Below are 15,628 nucleotides of genomic sequence, written 5' to 3'. Positions count from 1 at the left end.
GCATAGTATGAGCTATAGCTTCCAACTAGACACATACAAGGTCTTATAGTTCTCTCTTTCCAGTTACTGCAGTCAGTACTTGTATTCTACATGAATATAAACATCTATAAAGTATCATATGTCAATAAAACATACATAAAGTGTATTTTTTGTGTAAAATATAGAAGGTAAAGGAAGAATTTTTAGCTGTGTTTTTTTGTATTCATCCCTCGCCTGATTAGTTTTTATACTTAAATTAATCGACTTTATTTAATTCCATAAATGCCTAAAATTCCATATATATATATATATACACACTAGAAAGTCTTTTCCTTTAAGGAACCACACATACACATTAAATAACCCATCACAGAAGGGCCTCGTTCTCGTGTGCCATGTTTTCATAAAAATTTTAGATGAGACATCTAACAAAGACAGGTCCTGTTCAGCTCCTGTACAGGGAGCCGGGAAAATAACAAAGCCTGGCCTTATAGAGCAGCACAGCTTGGACACACACACACACACACACACACACACACACACATGAATGAATTCATCTGCCTCACTTTGATTCTGTCTCTCTCTCATAGGGACCAACAGGAGCTGCAGGACCTAAAGGTGATATTGTAAGTACAACATTTTGTAAACAGTGTACCTGTTTCAGGTTTGTTTGTTTGTTTGTTTGTTTGTTTGTTTGTTTGTTTGTTTGTTTTTGTTGTGCACATGCCAATTGCCTTTTTTGTTTCATTTAGGGAATGGCTGGAAGTGATGGCTTGCCTGGAGAAAACGGAGAAACAGTAAGTGTGCTTTGTACTGAATAATTAATATATAGAGAGAGAGATTTAAATCTTGCGCTCGCTTAAAATGAACATCTTTTTCTTTCAGGGTCCGTTCGGGCCTCCTGGCCAAAAAGGAGAGGTGAGTATGAATTTAATTAATCATAGATGTGATGGAAGACCAAGATAAAGATAAAAAATCTCAGCAATCTACAACTCTGATTGGTCAGAAGATGTGGATTAATTCTATATAACCACATGACTCAGACTATAGTCACGATCACAACATAAGGATAAGGTTTATATTATTGCGCTTGTTGTTATACATTTCAATTGTAACAGCTTATACACAAGGACTCGTACGGCCAAAGATCAAAATAATCTAAGACAAAATAAAAACAAGCTGCTGTTAAGGACTAACATATCAGAGATGGTATGGTGGAAGTTTGTTTGTTTGTTTGTTTGTTTGTTTGTTCTGCCTGCAGTGCACGTTTTAGTGTTTTCTCACCTCTCAGTATTCCTGATTTTACTAATAAGCTAATTAACAGCCTTTCCTTAAGTGTGTGTGATAAGGCTGGGAACAACTTTGTAGAAAAAAGTGCAGAGCCGAAGCTGAGATCCAAAAGCTTTTCACCATCAGTGAAATCAGGAACTAACTTGTGTCTTAGACTGTCCATAAAATTACCTGTAAATATTACCAGTTAAAATGCATTTTGTTGGTAATAAATTAAATCAATTAATTACTGTAATCATATTTAAAATATATATAGTATATACATAGCTATCTCTCTCTCTCTCTCTATCTATCTATATATATATATATATATATATATATATATATACACACACACACACCTAAACAGTCTAAATATACGCTGCACGGGCCAATAATAAGTCAGAAGGGTCAAATTACTGGGTCTGGCAAAGAAAACAACTAAAGAGATTTTTGATCACATTATCAAACCTGGAAGGAGAGTGCTGATCCATCAGCTTTGTTAAAGAAATGTCACTGAAAAAAAATTATAATAACTTGGTAAAGTTGCAAGTAAAAAAACCTCAACAGTAAAAACCAGAGCTGTTTAAAATATTTGTTGTTTAATATAACAGTAGGAGCAATTCCGCACAGACACACACACACACACACACACACACACACGGCATGATGAGAACTCAAAGGTTTTCCATAAGAAAACTACTTGTTAGTGGTCTGATGGTTTTAGATAGAGTCTATTCCAGAGTGATTGGCATTGAATGTAATCTTAAGAGTGTGTGACTTTTTTGGCATGATTTATTCATGATTTACTTCTCCGTTCACTTATTTATAAAATATAAATCTGTTTGTTTCAAATGAAAAAAATACATTTACATAAATGACTTAAAATTATTCTGTTTGTCAAACTTTTTTTACTTGAATGAATTTTTTGAATTGTAATAGATTGTATTTATTTTGATATCGTGACAATGTTTAGTTATTTATAGGCAGCCCTGATTCTTTCTAATTAATTTAATTCGGTGTTAGATTTATACTACTAGATGTGAACCTCAACTTCGTTCACGTGGAATTTAATTTATTTATTTAATCACACTCATAAGCGCGCTTTAAAAAAAAAAAAAAAGTACAGCGCCATCTGTTGAATTTTGAGATGAACTGATCATTTTTCCGAGATAGATTTTTTTTATAATATAGGGGCGTTTTTTATCTAAATTTCAAAGTAGCATACAGTACCTTCTCCTCCTGTGGGCCGACTGCCATTAAACAAAGCCTCAACCTCGGCAAATACACCTGTGATAACCACATTTAAATTCCTTTAGTAGTTTTTATGTGATGCGTGCACAAACGAACAGACAAACAGACAGACAAAACCATTTTGATGTGTTCTATTACTCATCTTACATCCCCACAAATAATTTTTTTACAAAATTTTCAATGTAGAGACACGCCCACCCTACTGTTTTATTATATAATTATATTATATAAGATATAATAAACGATAACTTGGGTTTTTATTCATTACTATTTTATGTTTTAGGCGGGGAAGCATGGCGAGCTGGGTCCTAAAGGAGTAACAGGTCCACAGGGAGAGACCGGACCAAGAGGACTACCTGGAAAACCTGGTTTGATGGGCTTCCATGGAGAACCAGGACCTCCTGGCGTCGCCGGAAAGTCTGGCGTTCCTGTAAGTAGCTAATCGTGCTTCACATACTTATTATTACGTAGTGACGGATATCGATCTGCATTGCTTAAGATAGGATTATATTACAGTTTTATTGTGATATTTCTTTTAATGCTGTTGTTTCTTTCAGGGAAAACTGGCAAGCGAACAACATATCAGAGAACTCTGTGCCTCAATGATCGACGGTGAGATGGAAATTATGTGCCGTGCTCGCTAATACCAGAGGTAAGGAAGAGCGTGAGCTAGCTAACATGTCCGAATGCGCCATTTCAGACCAGATTGCCCAGCTGGCTGCTCACCTGAGGAGGCCGTTATCTCCGGGAGCCGTAGGCCGACCCGGTCCGGCCGGACCTCCAGGAACACAAGGAGAACCAGGAGCGATGGGACTTCCTGGAGTTCGTGGTCCCCCAGGATACAGAGGACTTCCTGGAGATCTTGGAGATCCTGGTCCCAGAGGTGAGGAGAATGAAGAATGTTGACAGGGTTGTCAGAAAAGCACGAAATGATGAACTGACGAGACTCTGTTGTGATGAAATTTCTGCAGGTGATGTCGGTGAACAGGGTGATAAGGGACCTGTTGGTAAAGCCATTGATGGACCAGTTGGAGACCAAGGAGAACCAGGTATGACTGCTATAGTGTCAACACTAACCATAATACATTCTAAAACAAAAAACATTTTTTAAAGGTCACTATGAAGCAAATGGAACTTCAGGTGTTTCTAAAATATCTAAAAAGACAGAGTAATGTAGCTTCTTTCTAATAAATCAAGCTGTACTGAGATGTTAGCATTAACCCTGCTGCTGCTCCTCACCTGAACCATCACAACCTTTAATTCTGAAATGATAAATTAAGTACAGATGCTTTAAACAAATTATAAAACTTTCTCCTTTACAATGAACTAAATTATAGAAGAAATGGACTCTTCCTCCCAGCCTGGTTTATCTTCTTGCTTCCCTTTTCTCTGTCCTCCCTTCATGCCTTCTTGTTCTCACCTGTGTCTTTTTTTCTTCTTTGCCATGTTTCTTCCCTGCTTTGTGTCGTCTTCTAGCTTGCTTTGTCTTTTTTATTTCTTGCCTTCTCTTACCTTCATGCTTTTCTTCTTTCTTGCTTTCTATCTTCCCTTTATGCTTTATATCTTCCTTTCATGTCTTTTCTGCCTTGTTTCTTTCTTGATTTTGTCTTCTTTCTGTTTTAACTTTGTGCCTTCTGTCAGTCTTTTATCCTTTCATCATGCCTTCTAGGTTTTTTCTGTATTTATTTCACGGTCTTGTAACATTTGTCTGTCTTATTTTACTGTTCTACTGTATCTTTCCTCTTCTTTCTCACCATCAACATTCTCCCACTTTCATTCCTTAAAATTACCACCAAGGCTTTTATATTAGCTCTTTACAAAAGAATATAAAAATTTGCCCAGTTATCCGCAAAATCTGAGCGAGAACGCGCCGGCTCTGATACCCGAGCATCACTCAGTGTGTAAAGTCATTTTGTATATTACTGCATGGTACTTTCCAGGTTTTCAGTATCTTTTTTTAAGTCAATTATCATTGTTTGTATTGTTCCAGTTTTCAATTAAAAACAAAACAAAACATATGCTTGAAAAAACAATTCCCAAAATCTTAAATTTCCCCCAAAAAGTTAGCTTTTGTTATGCTATCACAGTACAGTACATCATCAATACACTTTGTTTCACCCTCTCTGCTTTATAGGTCTTCGGGGCGTACATGGCATCGTTAAAGACGGTCGTGACGGAGCACCTGGAGACGCAGGTGAGCCTGGAGAACAGGGCAGGGCGGGAAGGATAGGGCATCAAGGACCCCCTGGAATCTGCGACACGACAGCCTGCCAGGGTGCTGCACCTCACGGGAAATCATCCAACCCTAAAAACCATTAAAAGCCGACACCTTCGTCTTTTAAAGAGACACACCTGCACCCCAAGGAACGAAGAACAAGCAAGATATTTTTACAAATGGTTTTTGGGGAAGGGGCGAGGAATAAAAAAAAAATTAAATGACGGATCATCTTTGGAGCATTTTTAAAGAACTGCAAATGTTGAATAGGATGAAGAGGAACGAGTGAGATGAGAGACTTCAAGCCGAGACTTGATCGATAATGAAACCTAAAGCGCAAAGAGCCTGAAGTACCGATTGTTGTAGATGTGTTTAAACCAAAAAAAAAAAGGAAAAATCCAAAATTACTGAAATGGTGAAAACCGGTCAGATGTGTACATGTGTGCATTTTACAACAAAAAAAAAAGTCACTACTTTCCTTAGTTGTCTGTTAGCATAAAATATCTATGTACAGAATCCTGTTGAAAAACTGTTATTGGAAAAGAAATGCAAAAGTGACGAGCTCTGTGCACCGTGGTTCTTTTGGACTGGAAAGAACAAATGTATCCTCAAAATCTGAGCGAGACGTCAGCTCTGATACCCGAACATCACTCATCAGACTCACTGATGTGTGTTGGGTCATTTTGTATATTACTTCATAGTACTTTCCAGATTTTCAGTATGTTTTTTAAGTCAATTATCATTGTTTGTATTGTTCCAGCTAATTTTTTTTTCAATTAAAAAAAAAAAACATATGCTTGAAAAAACAATTCCCAAAATCTTTGACATAAAATAAAAACCCTGAAAGCATCAATCTAGATGCTTGATGAGCTGTTACTCTACAATAAACTCTACTAGAGTTTTCTCTGAAATGTTTCAACACATCCCCACTATGTACTGGTGCTGTAAACTATTAAATATCCCTGACCTTAATACTATTTATTTTGTGTGGGCGACTCTTGTATGTACAGTGAAACTCTACGGCACCGTGTTGTAAGAAATAAATAATAAATAAAGCCACTTTTCAGTACGTCACTCTTCTCTTAGACGTCTAGTCTCTTAGCCATTCACCTGGGAAAGAACAAACAAATGTTTAACACATAACCATTTATTCAAAGTTAAGAAGTTACATAACAGTGAAGGATTATTTTCATTTGGAATAATAAATACTGAAATACAAGCTGTTGGTTTAATTCCTACAAACAGGAATCTTTATTTATAAGCCTTAACACACACAAATATTATTTTAAGTCTCAACTATATTACAAATCGCCTAACTTCAATTGTGCTGCAGAACTGTTTTGTGGGAAAACTGCGCCATCTACTGTTTAGTATTTGCACAGGAGTTTAAAAAAGTTTACTATAAACACACACAACCATGTCAGATTTAATTAAAATGACTGTCAGAAAAACCTGATCTAATTCATAGCTGAGCAGAAACATATCTATGAACATATATGTGACAACATAAATATAAAAAAATATACAAATGTCTGATCAGGGAAAAATAGAGTAAAGTGTAAATTAGGAGAGCAAAGGTTTTTTCCTTTACCATGTTTTTTTTGTTTTTCCTTTAAACAGTGTACACACTGTGGTTTACATAAATAACTTCCTATCGTAAAATAAATTACAGCAATAAATCAGAGCGTGTGCTCCATAAATAAATAAATAAATACCTAACTGTAAATGTAAGAACTAATTAATTAAAGCTTAATGAAAAAAAGATTATAGCCATGAATAATTGAAAATTTGTTTTAATGCAAGTGTTGGCTATATGAATAATATAGAGCTGTTGTGAAGAGAAGTCATTTCAGGCTCCTGGTGCCGATCTCTGAGTTCTGGGACCCGGAGACATCGTCAGCGCAGCGCGGCTTGATCCGAACACCGGTTTCCCCACAGAAAGTGTTTTCGAAATTCTGAAGCAAAAGAGCACAACAAAAAAACTTCACACTTATCATTAACATTAAAACACTGACCTGTATGTGACTGTATACAGACTTACAGTCCAATTTATTAGGCATACCAGGTGACCCTGAAGTTACAGGATATCCAATCAGCCAATCATATAGCAGTAGCAGCAGCACAATGCGTTAAATCGTGCAGATACAAATTAAGAATCTCATCAGAATGTAGATATATTTGGCTAAACCATGACAGAGGTGATTGGTTGGTGTCAGATGGGTGGACAAAAACATTCTGTTTAACATAGAGTTTACATGGAATGGTGTGAAACACAAATAACATCCTGTGGGCTACAACAGCGGTGAAGACTACACTAGGGTCCACTCTCCTGTCAGTCGAAAAACGATATTCTGAAGTTCGAGGTTATTCTGTGCCCATGGTTTCTGTTGACTGACACAAGTCCAGTATTCTGGATGCTATTCTGCTCACCTTGATATTATTAATACTATTATTATTGTATGAGCTACTGTATCCATCCAAGCAGCTTGAACAAATCTGGCCGTTACCCTCTGGCCTCGTACTGTATATGAACAAGACATTTTCACCTGTATTCTGACCTCTTCTGGCTCCCTGACTGGATAAATTGCATAAATGGTGCTATACAGTTTACCCTCGAAATTGTCAGGGGTTTCCTAGAGCAGCCGCGAATTGTGAAAAACCACAAATAAATGCCTATTTTTATAGTTTAAACCCTAAATATGATACCAAAACACTTTAATTTTATTTCAAACCTAGCTTAATACATTACCCTTAATAGATAATGAACATAAAGAATGTGAAGGTAAAATACAGATAGGGGAAAATTTCCCCTATATATGTGCTGTTATTCATGCGAGCGCGTTTTCTTTGGTATCAATACCAGGTAAATGCAGTAATAATTCACCATCACAAGCCACGTTTTTGTCTACAGTTGCTTTGTGTTCTCTCTACAGTACCAAAGTATTTATACACTATTATATATTATATGAAAATTTTGCTAAATTTACGTTCATATTTATGTTACAAAATTAGTAAATGGTTTTGTTCTTAATAATTTAGCGTTAAAACACATAAAAAAATATTTTGGCATTAAATAAGCCATAAAAAATATTTGGGTTATAGGATATAAGATATTTGGGTTTCCACAAAATTGTGGCGGTTTCCGGAATAATTAGTCAGGTTCTAAGTAAAAATCTGCGAGCGGCCCGAGACTTCGCAGGGGTTAAATGTATACTCTGAGTGTGTATAGTATATACAGTATATTGTATAGTGAACTATAACCTCAAAGTGTGTGGTAGTTTGTGTAAACATTTGTATAAGAAACAACAAGAAGCTGACTTCATGACCTGTTTTAGGGAGTCTCCGTAGATCTCTTGGATGTATTTAAGATAGGCGGTTGTCCACTGAAGAGTCGTGGCTTTGTCAGTCTCACTGTAGCAGAACGGCACCAACATGTTCAGTTCATCGCAACACAGCCGAATTCTCCTCCTGAAAACCAGAAAATCTCAGTCCCGAAAGCTTGGTACATAAAAGAAAAAGAAAAGAAAAAAATCATGATAGATACATATAAAAGTGTTTGGATTGTTTATGGATGCTCTAAAGGTCTGATCCGACTGACTAAATGTGTAACACACAACATATATATATAGATATAAGGGTCAGGGGTAGCTCAGTGGTTATGGCATTGGACTGTGGTTCGGAAGATCCCAGGTTCAAACCCCACAACCACCAAGTTGCAACTGCTCAGATGTGTAATAAGATAAAAATGTAAGTCGCTCTGGGTAAGAGCGTCTGCCAAATGCCTAAATGTAAATAATACTTGCCTTTATTGCATCCCTACCATGTGGGTACCATGCCTACCTGCGGTCTCTCTCCTTGAGGTTGTGTCTCTGTTTTCGCTGACTAATATCCGACAGACATCGGGTCCTTTGAGCCGGTTTACGGCCAGGCATATCGCAACCTGATCTCCATTTCCCAGATCCATGCATTATATTGGGGTCCTGGGCTTGCAAAATTCGGGCTCCACGAGTCCTGACTCGATTTACAACTTTGAGTTCTACCTCGTCTTTTACGATCAAAGAAAATTTTGTATTAAAATAGAAAACAGATAAAAATTGCAAGATAATCTTAAAATCTCTAAGTGTTCATATGACAAGAAGCTTCCAGAGGAACATCTAGTAAAATAAAGTTTCAAGCAAAAATTTGGGCCTACCTGATTAAAACATCTAGTTAGTTAATTAGAAAATTACCTGATCTCCAACAGGCATAAAGTTAAAGATGAAACAATATTTTATATGTATTTGAAAAAAAAAAGTAAAAAATGAAAAGTGGATAGATTCCAAAACAGGATAGTAGTGCTAAACACACCACAAAATTCACACTGGAAAATCTCAAGAGGCACAAGCTGAAGGCTTTTGGTTTTTGTAATCAGATCCTCACAGTCCTGATCTAAACATTATCAAGTCAAGTCAGCTTTTATTGTTGTTTCAATCAAGGTGACCAAGGTGCTACATACTGCACATACCACATAAAATAACCAAACTAACTAGCTAACTAACACACCTAATTAGCTGACTAGCTAAGACAAACCAAAACCAAAATCACCATAAATTAACAGAACTATCTAAATACTATACAAAAGACAATATAAAGTTCATGTGCAAATGCAAGACAGTCAAAAAAATCTCACTAAACTTAAAGCCTGTTGTAAATAAGAATTAGAATAAATATCCCAAACAAGAACAGAAAGTTAGCTCTTAGCTAGTTAAAAAAGAACAAGGATTTACACCGACATTATGCCAAAAACTATTGTTACGATATATGCTTGTTACAGTATTTTAAAATTGTAAAACATAGATATTAAAAAAAATTTAAAATATGAATGGAATGATTTATCTTTAACTTTGGTATGCCTTTTGGGGATCATTTTGACTAGGGTGCCAAAACTTCTGCGTGAACCCGCACTTTATAAAGAACATAGAAACCCAAATGCATACAGTATGCAACGATTTTGTATCCAAAAAGCTAATGAAACCCTTAAGTTTAAAGATAACTTTCATAATAAACAAATTTAGTAACTCATTGGTACACATTACACACAACCTGTAGACTGAAAATAAAATCTTAACTAAAAAAACAAAGCATGTAAGGGCATTTTCTTCACATTAAAAGCTTACAGTATAGCCACATCCTTCTCAGATGACAAGCTCTGTAGTTTTTTACTTTATATATATTTGTTCTTACTTTTAAATGTCAGACTTGCCATTTATTGTATTCCCTATACTGATTTTATACTACAGTGTGACTCATTCCCCCCAATAAAAAAATAAGTTTTTTTTTTTTTTTTTTTTAAGATACCTACTTTCAATGTTCATGATTTGCTCCTCGCTAGTTGTATCAGTGAATATAACACATGGGGATCTCGACACAGAGTCAGAGCTCTTACTGACGCTGAGGTTCTTAGACGGAATGTCTTCAGGAAGGTTGCTGCTCTCCAACAGCTGACAGAATTGACCGTGTGACCCCTACAACATTAATTAAAGTGACTTAAAGAAGTAAACATGACCAGAAAACACAATTGAGAGCAGATGACAAGCCACACTTTTCAAAACACTGTTAGCATCAGTTTTCTATTTTGAAGTGGCAAAGAACATGGTAGCAGACTATATGCTCATCATAACCTCAACTGCAAAACAAATATTTGCTCTTAATACCTGACCCACTTGATATCCTGTGCAGGGACGAGCGCATTCTGCTGCACCAGACTTCTCTGCTTTGGGCCACTTTTCTGGCTGTGAATGCATCACGATCCCGGGGATGTCCGTCGAGGTGTGAAGCATTGACAAAAATCTGTAAAGGAAAAAAAAATTATAGTGACAGTGTGACAACTAGGACAACCTATTGGAGATTAAAGGAAAAGCACTTTTAGCAAAGCTCTGTTTATCTTTGTCCATTATGGCAATTAAGTACATTTTTCTACATGACCCTAAATTAGCTGAATTTATCTTTTGGGAGACGCTCAAACAAATTAAATATTAAAAAGACTAAACACATCAATTTTGCAGTAATGCAATAGAGCTCCGAGTATAACCTATTGAATTTAAAGTTAGTTTAAAAATGATGGGTTTGAAAACTTGAACCAAAAAAAAAAGCAATGCCTGTCTCACCTAACATCAAGATTCTAAAGCATAACGGAGCTCTGTGTCTACAATTTTTGTTATAATTAAAATAAAAATGCTTGAAAATCCAAACAGACCATTTGGGAAATAGTCGAATAAAACATCTGAGTAAAATTACGTTTTCATTATTGCAGCCTGTGACTCTTCTTTCTTGGTTAAATCACACGAATCACAGTCGAACCTCTTCTCCAAGCAAACCCGTGAAGATGGATTGGGTCTCGAACCAAGAGGAGGGGCCCTTCTGCGATCAGTCCTCTCTCTCCCTTCCTCCATAGCGCCTCTCACCTTCGCCAGGACAAAGCTGGGAACCTCACTATTGCTGGTTGGCGTCCTCGGTCCTAAACTACTTATGCAATTCGGATCACTGTAAAGAAGCATTTTAACTTCCTGACCGTCCTCGCGTCTGTCGTTGCTAGGTCCCAAGACAAATTGAGTGTTTGTGGGCAACGAGGATGAAGAAGATGCGTCCACCTGACACGCAGAAGCCATGTCTGAAGAAGGACACACCTTGCAACTGCTTTCAATATCGCGGTCTGTAGAAGACGGCGGATTTATACTGATCTCTTCAGTGCCATCCTGAGATTCCATATGGGAGTGAATGAGGTGCTGAATGTGTGTGTATTCAACCTCTGTCATTTCCATGATGTTAAAATCAGAGCTGACCACCTGAGTTCGATCAGCTCCCTTCTGACTGATGGTCACGTTCACAGGCTCGGGTGCGTACTGACCCAAAGGAGGTGCCACATACGATGTCTTGCACGCTACTGACGTGTTCATTCTTATAATAAATAAATCAACAAATAAAAAGAGAGAAGATTGTTAGTAAGCTGATTCTAAAACACAGTCTATGTATTACATAGTTAAAAAACACAAAAATAAGTCTGTGAGATACAATTCACAAAATCCAAGATAAGTACAGTACAGGAAAACCTTAGCATACAAATGGCCCCCCTCACGAATTTTCACCTTAAGAAATAAGAAGCATTTGGCAGACGCTCTTATCCAGAGCAACTTCCAAAATGCTTTGTAGTTTCCATCATTGAATAAATCCTCACACTGGATTACTAGGTTGCTAACTAAGTACTCTTAGTCAAACACTTTTTTTGCCCAAGTACTGACTTCATTTACATGTCTTTCCTAAATGTTCTGATTGTTTTTATATGCCAGAATATGTTATAGTGTTGAAAAAGGGTAATAATATGAGTGACTAATTATCTGCATTTACGTTATTTCCTATAGTTTTTAAGAACTTGCTTCCAGAACGAAATAATTTTGTATAACAAGGTTCCACTGTATGTGGTTTTTTGTGTGTTATTTAAGTTTAAATAAACTATACACTCTTCTGAATATTTTTTTACAACACATCTCACCCTTGAGACTTAAATCAGATCAAGAATTAATTCTGAAATATGGTTAAAACCCTTAAAACCCAAGTGGCAACACAGCATAGGTCAATAACGATTTTATATATATATATATATATATATATATATATATATATATATATATATATATATTCAGTACATGCTTATATGGAGGCCTTACCGGTGTGTGTTAACAGGGAAGGTTTAGTCAGCAAACTGTGCATATGGGTTTTCCGATATGTTATCGTATGGATATGTTATTTCAGTAAGTTATCATTACTTTTATAAAGTGTAAATTTTACCAATACTGGAATATAAGAATGACATTGCAGATAGGTCAATTTTTTGTCATAGAAACAAGCTAAAAAAAAAAAAAAATAGCAACTTTTTGCTCTGTCATATTTGTATAGTTGGTTAAAATTGAATAAAATTCAGTTGCCTATTTTGAGAGACATAAAAAAAGGACATGTCACTCTATACTGCACAATCCTTGAACCCTATATATGTTTATTTAAAAAAAAACAGCAAAGTACAAAATGGAGAAAATGATCAGAGTGTTAATACTACAATTATAACAATTATATCATATACAATAATAATTATTTCAGATCCAGATATGAAGCAGTTCATAATGAAAATGGGTTATAACATAGAAAATATTAAGTATAAAAGATCTATAAAACCATATTAAATAACTTTTTGTAACACGTATTATTACAGTTGTGCCTTTTTAAGGATTAAATCTGAGCTGGATAAATGGATTTTAATTGGACATCTTAAATCCAAACTTGATTTGGAAACAGCACATATATAAGACAAAATTATAGAACCAAAATTGTAAGAATTTCTTATGAAACTGATAAATATGTTAATTCTTGTTGTATTAAAATTATTTTAAGGTTATCTTGTGTACGTTTTAGAGGTAAAATTGTAGTTTTTCTGTCAGGAGAAAAAGTAGTTAGCATGTTGCTAAAACTGAAATTGGTCTCGCGCAGACTGGCAGATTTCCCCCTCTGAGTGACAGGGTCTCGCACATCAAATGTCGTCATCAGCTTGGCTCACTAAAATAGTAATAATAATAATTTGTTGTTGTTGTTGTTTTAACCCTGTCGCTAATCGTTTATAAATCACCGCACAGTTGAAATACGTTTCAATAAAGTAATAATAAAGCTCGTGAACAGACCTGAACAGACCGACAGTCTCGAGCGGCTTCAAACTAATGAAGAATAATAACGTGTAAAATCTGATAAACTGACGTCGCGCGCGTCACCGCTTCAAACTTCAACCGTGTGACTTCAAGCGCGGGCACGTCTGGAGAGGTTGCCATGTCTTCTTAAACCCATCCTTGTACATAAGACCTTTTCAAAGTATTTAAACAATTATTTTAACCAATGAAATTTATTTCACCGTCTTCATAAAATGGCAGGTGTTTCATGAACATTATTTAATTTGAGAAAATAGTATTGTGTCTATTATTTAGCGCGATAGAGCTTCCTGTTCCTGATCTCTGTGTCAGCAAAACAGACTGGTCCGGGTTGCCGTAACAGATGAAATTGTACTTAATTTACTTTTAATACAGAACGCTTTCTAATTGTGGGTTGTTTTTCCAATTTGGTATCTGAATCCCATATTAACAATTCTTCTTCAGTCATTCTTAAAAAATATATTATTTTAAATCTTTTTTCTTTATTTTATTTAAAAAAATATACACACACACAGACACACACACACACACCGATCATCCATAACATTATGACCACCCTCCTAAAATTAAGTTTTGCCATCAAAACTTTAATGCACTGTGTGTTTTACACCTTTTTACTTTCTTTTGGAACCAGCATTAACCTTTTCCTCAATTTGATCTACACTAGCTCTTCCATTGGATCAGGCTACACAGGCCAGTTCACCGGTTTTCCTGTCTTGGATCACTTGTTATGTCGAGACCACTGCAGCCTGGGAACATCCCTGCAGTTTTGGAGTTACTCTGATCCAGTCGTCTATTAATAACAATATTGTCCATCTCACAGTAGCTACATTTTCAGTATTCCATAACAATGGTGACTGGTAGTGGGCGGGATATATAAAGCAGCAAGTGAACCTATTTTCCTAAAGTTGATGTATTGGAACCAAAAAAAATCAAGCGTAAAGATTTGAGTGACTTTGACAAGGGACAGATTGTGAGGGATAGAGGACTGGGTCACAGCCTGAGTTTTTTTAATATTGGTTATAGTTTTGGGTGGCTGGAATAAATTATCTGCATTTTCATTATTTTTTATGGGAAAATTTGTATAGTATAGCATTATGAAAATTTACCGTAGGAACTTGCCTCCAGAACTAAATCAATTTGAGGGTCCACTGTATACAGTACATACAGTATACATAAAAAACATGGTTGAGTGTAATAACCTTTATTTTATTTTGCATACTTATCTACAAAATAATAATTAAAAAAAGTTTTTTTTTTAAATGTTCATGTGGAACTTCTTGATAAATAACACTTCAGGAAAAAATAACAACACAAGATTTAATATTTTTACTATATAAATGAAATAACCACAATTAGACATGTAATGCTTCCTGTGAGGTTATTAACCTCTTCTATAGGAAAGGTTACTGAATGTACATTTTACAACATGTATTTATAGCTGTTACCAACATTATTTAACTTTACCATGTAGAGTTTCTTACTTAATTTGTAAACCTAGAAAAACTTTTAACCTTGTCTTTACATACTATATACAGATGTACACCATTTTCAGTTTCCCTTATACAGATATACTGTAATACATAAACCATCAACTCTGTGTATAACGATTTAATGCTGATATTTAGTCAAGTGAAATGTGAAAGTGCATGCTTTCTCCCATCAGACACTTGCTTTGGCTGTGCAAAACACACTATTAATAACCCTGACTGGTTTACAAATGTTTACACATTAGAAAATACACTTTTTTTTTTTTTTTGCCTCATTTCTATGCAATTGTTTTTATTTAACAGGCTTAGCAAATCTATCTTGGTGCTTTCATTTCTACAAGAACAATCACGATACACAAGTTTTACACCAATAAATTGTTCAAATACAACTAAAAAGACAGGAAAGTGTGTTGTTTTCCACAAGGCAAGACCCTGCGTTGGATGATTTATGTGTTTGGGTTTTAGTGGGGATTGAACAAAGACAAACAAAGATTACATTCTGATCCAAATCTTTGATTTATTATGTTTGTTATAATAACTTCATTTCAATTCACTGATCATAAAAGCAGCACTTTTGGGTTTCATTAAAACTTGTTTTGCTTCAACTTTGTAGCTCTTAAAAACTATATTATCCCATTTTCAATTACATCAGTAAAATGTTGAGATAAAATTAGTATGATAGTGGATATTACATG

General features: G+C 35.4%; 2 protein-coding genes across 4 annotated transcripts in view; one reads left to right on the top strand and one right to left on the bottom strand.

The window, feature by feature from the left end:
* col9a3 (collagen, type IX, alpha 3) overlaps positions 1 to 5,776 on the top strand; it is a 29,975-nt gene extending 24,199 nt beyond the window's left edge. The window contains exons 25-32 of the mRNA XM_053482152.1: positions 570 to 605; positions 732 to 776; positions 865 to 897; positions 2,786 to 2,932; positions 3,060 to 3,114; positions 3,203 to 3,385; positions 3,474 to 3,551; positions 4,637 to 5,776. Coding sequence (XP_053338127.1) covers positions 570 to 605; positions 732 to 776; positions 865 to 897; positions 2,786 to 2,932; positions 3,060 to 3,114; positions 3,203 to 3,385; positions 3,474 to 3,551; positions 4,637 to 4,821 — 762 coding nt within the window. The 3' untranslated portion in view covers positions 4,822 to 5,776. The remainder of the gene's footprint in view (positions 1 to 569; positions 606 to 731; positions 777 to 864; positions 898 to 2,785; positions 2,933 to 3,059; positions 3,115 to 3,202; positions 3,386 to 3,473; positions 3,552 to 4,636) is intronic.
* Positions 5,777 to 5,866: 90 nt separating this feature from the next.
* Positions 5,867 to 13,504, bottom strand: LOC128510126 (transcription factor-like 5 protein). 3 transcript variants are annotated; one of them, XM_053482154.1, is made up of 7 exons: positions 13,423 to 13,504; positions 10,994 to 11,653; positions 10,420 to 10,546; positions 10,059 to 10,221; positions 8,558 to 8,762; positions 8,044 to 8,185; positions 5,867 to 6,672 (listed from the first exon to the last, which is right to left on the bottom strand). In XM_053482154.1, exons 2-7 carry the CDS (start codon positions 11,650 to 11,652, stop codon positions 6,562 to 6,564), a joined length of 1,407 nt encoding a protein of 468 aa, XP_053338129.1. In that variant the 5' UTR covers position 11,653; positions 13,423 to 13,504; the 3' UTR covers positions 5,867 to 6,561. The 3 variants fall into 3 exon arrangements, with proteins under 3 accessions (XP_053338129.1, XP_053338130.1, XP_053338131.1); XM_053482155.1 differs by lacking the exon at positions 13,423 to 13,504 and adding an exon at positions 13,153 to 13,234; XM_053482156.1 differs by lacking the exons at positions 5,867 to 6,672; positions 8,044 to 8,185 and having other exon boundaries at positions 8,427 to 8,762.
* Positions 13,505 to 15,628: the final 2,124 nt, after the last annotated feature.

Source organism: Clarias gariepinus, chromosome 22 (genome assembly GCF_024256425.1).
Source record: "Clarias gariepinus isolate MV-2021 ecotype Netherlands chromosome 22, CGAR_prim_01v2, whole genome shotgun sequence".
NCBI classification, from domain to species: domain Eukaryota; kingdom Metazoa; phylum Chordata; class Actinopteri; order Siluriformes; family Clariidae; genus Clarias; species Clarias gariepinus.
Note: the sequence above shows the minus strand (reverse complement) of the source record. Positions and strands in the feature narration are given on the sequence as shown.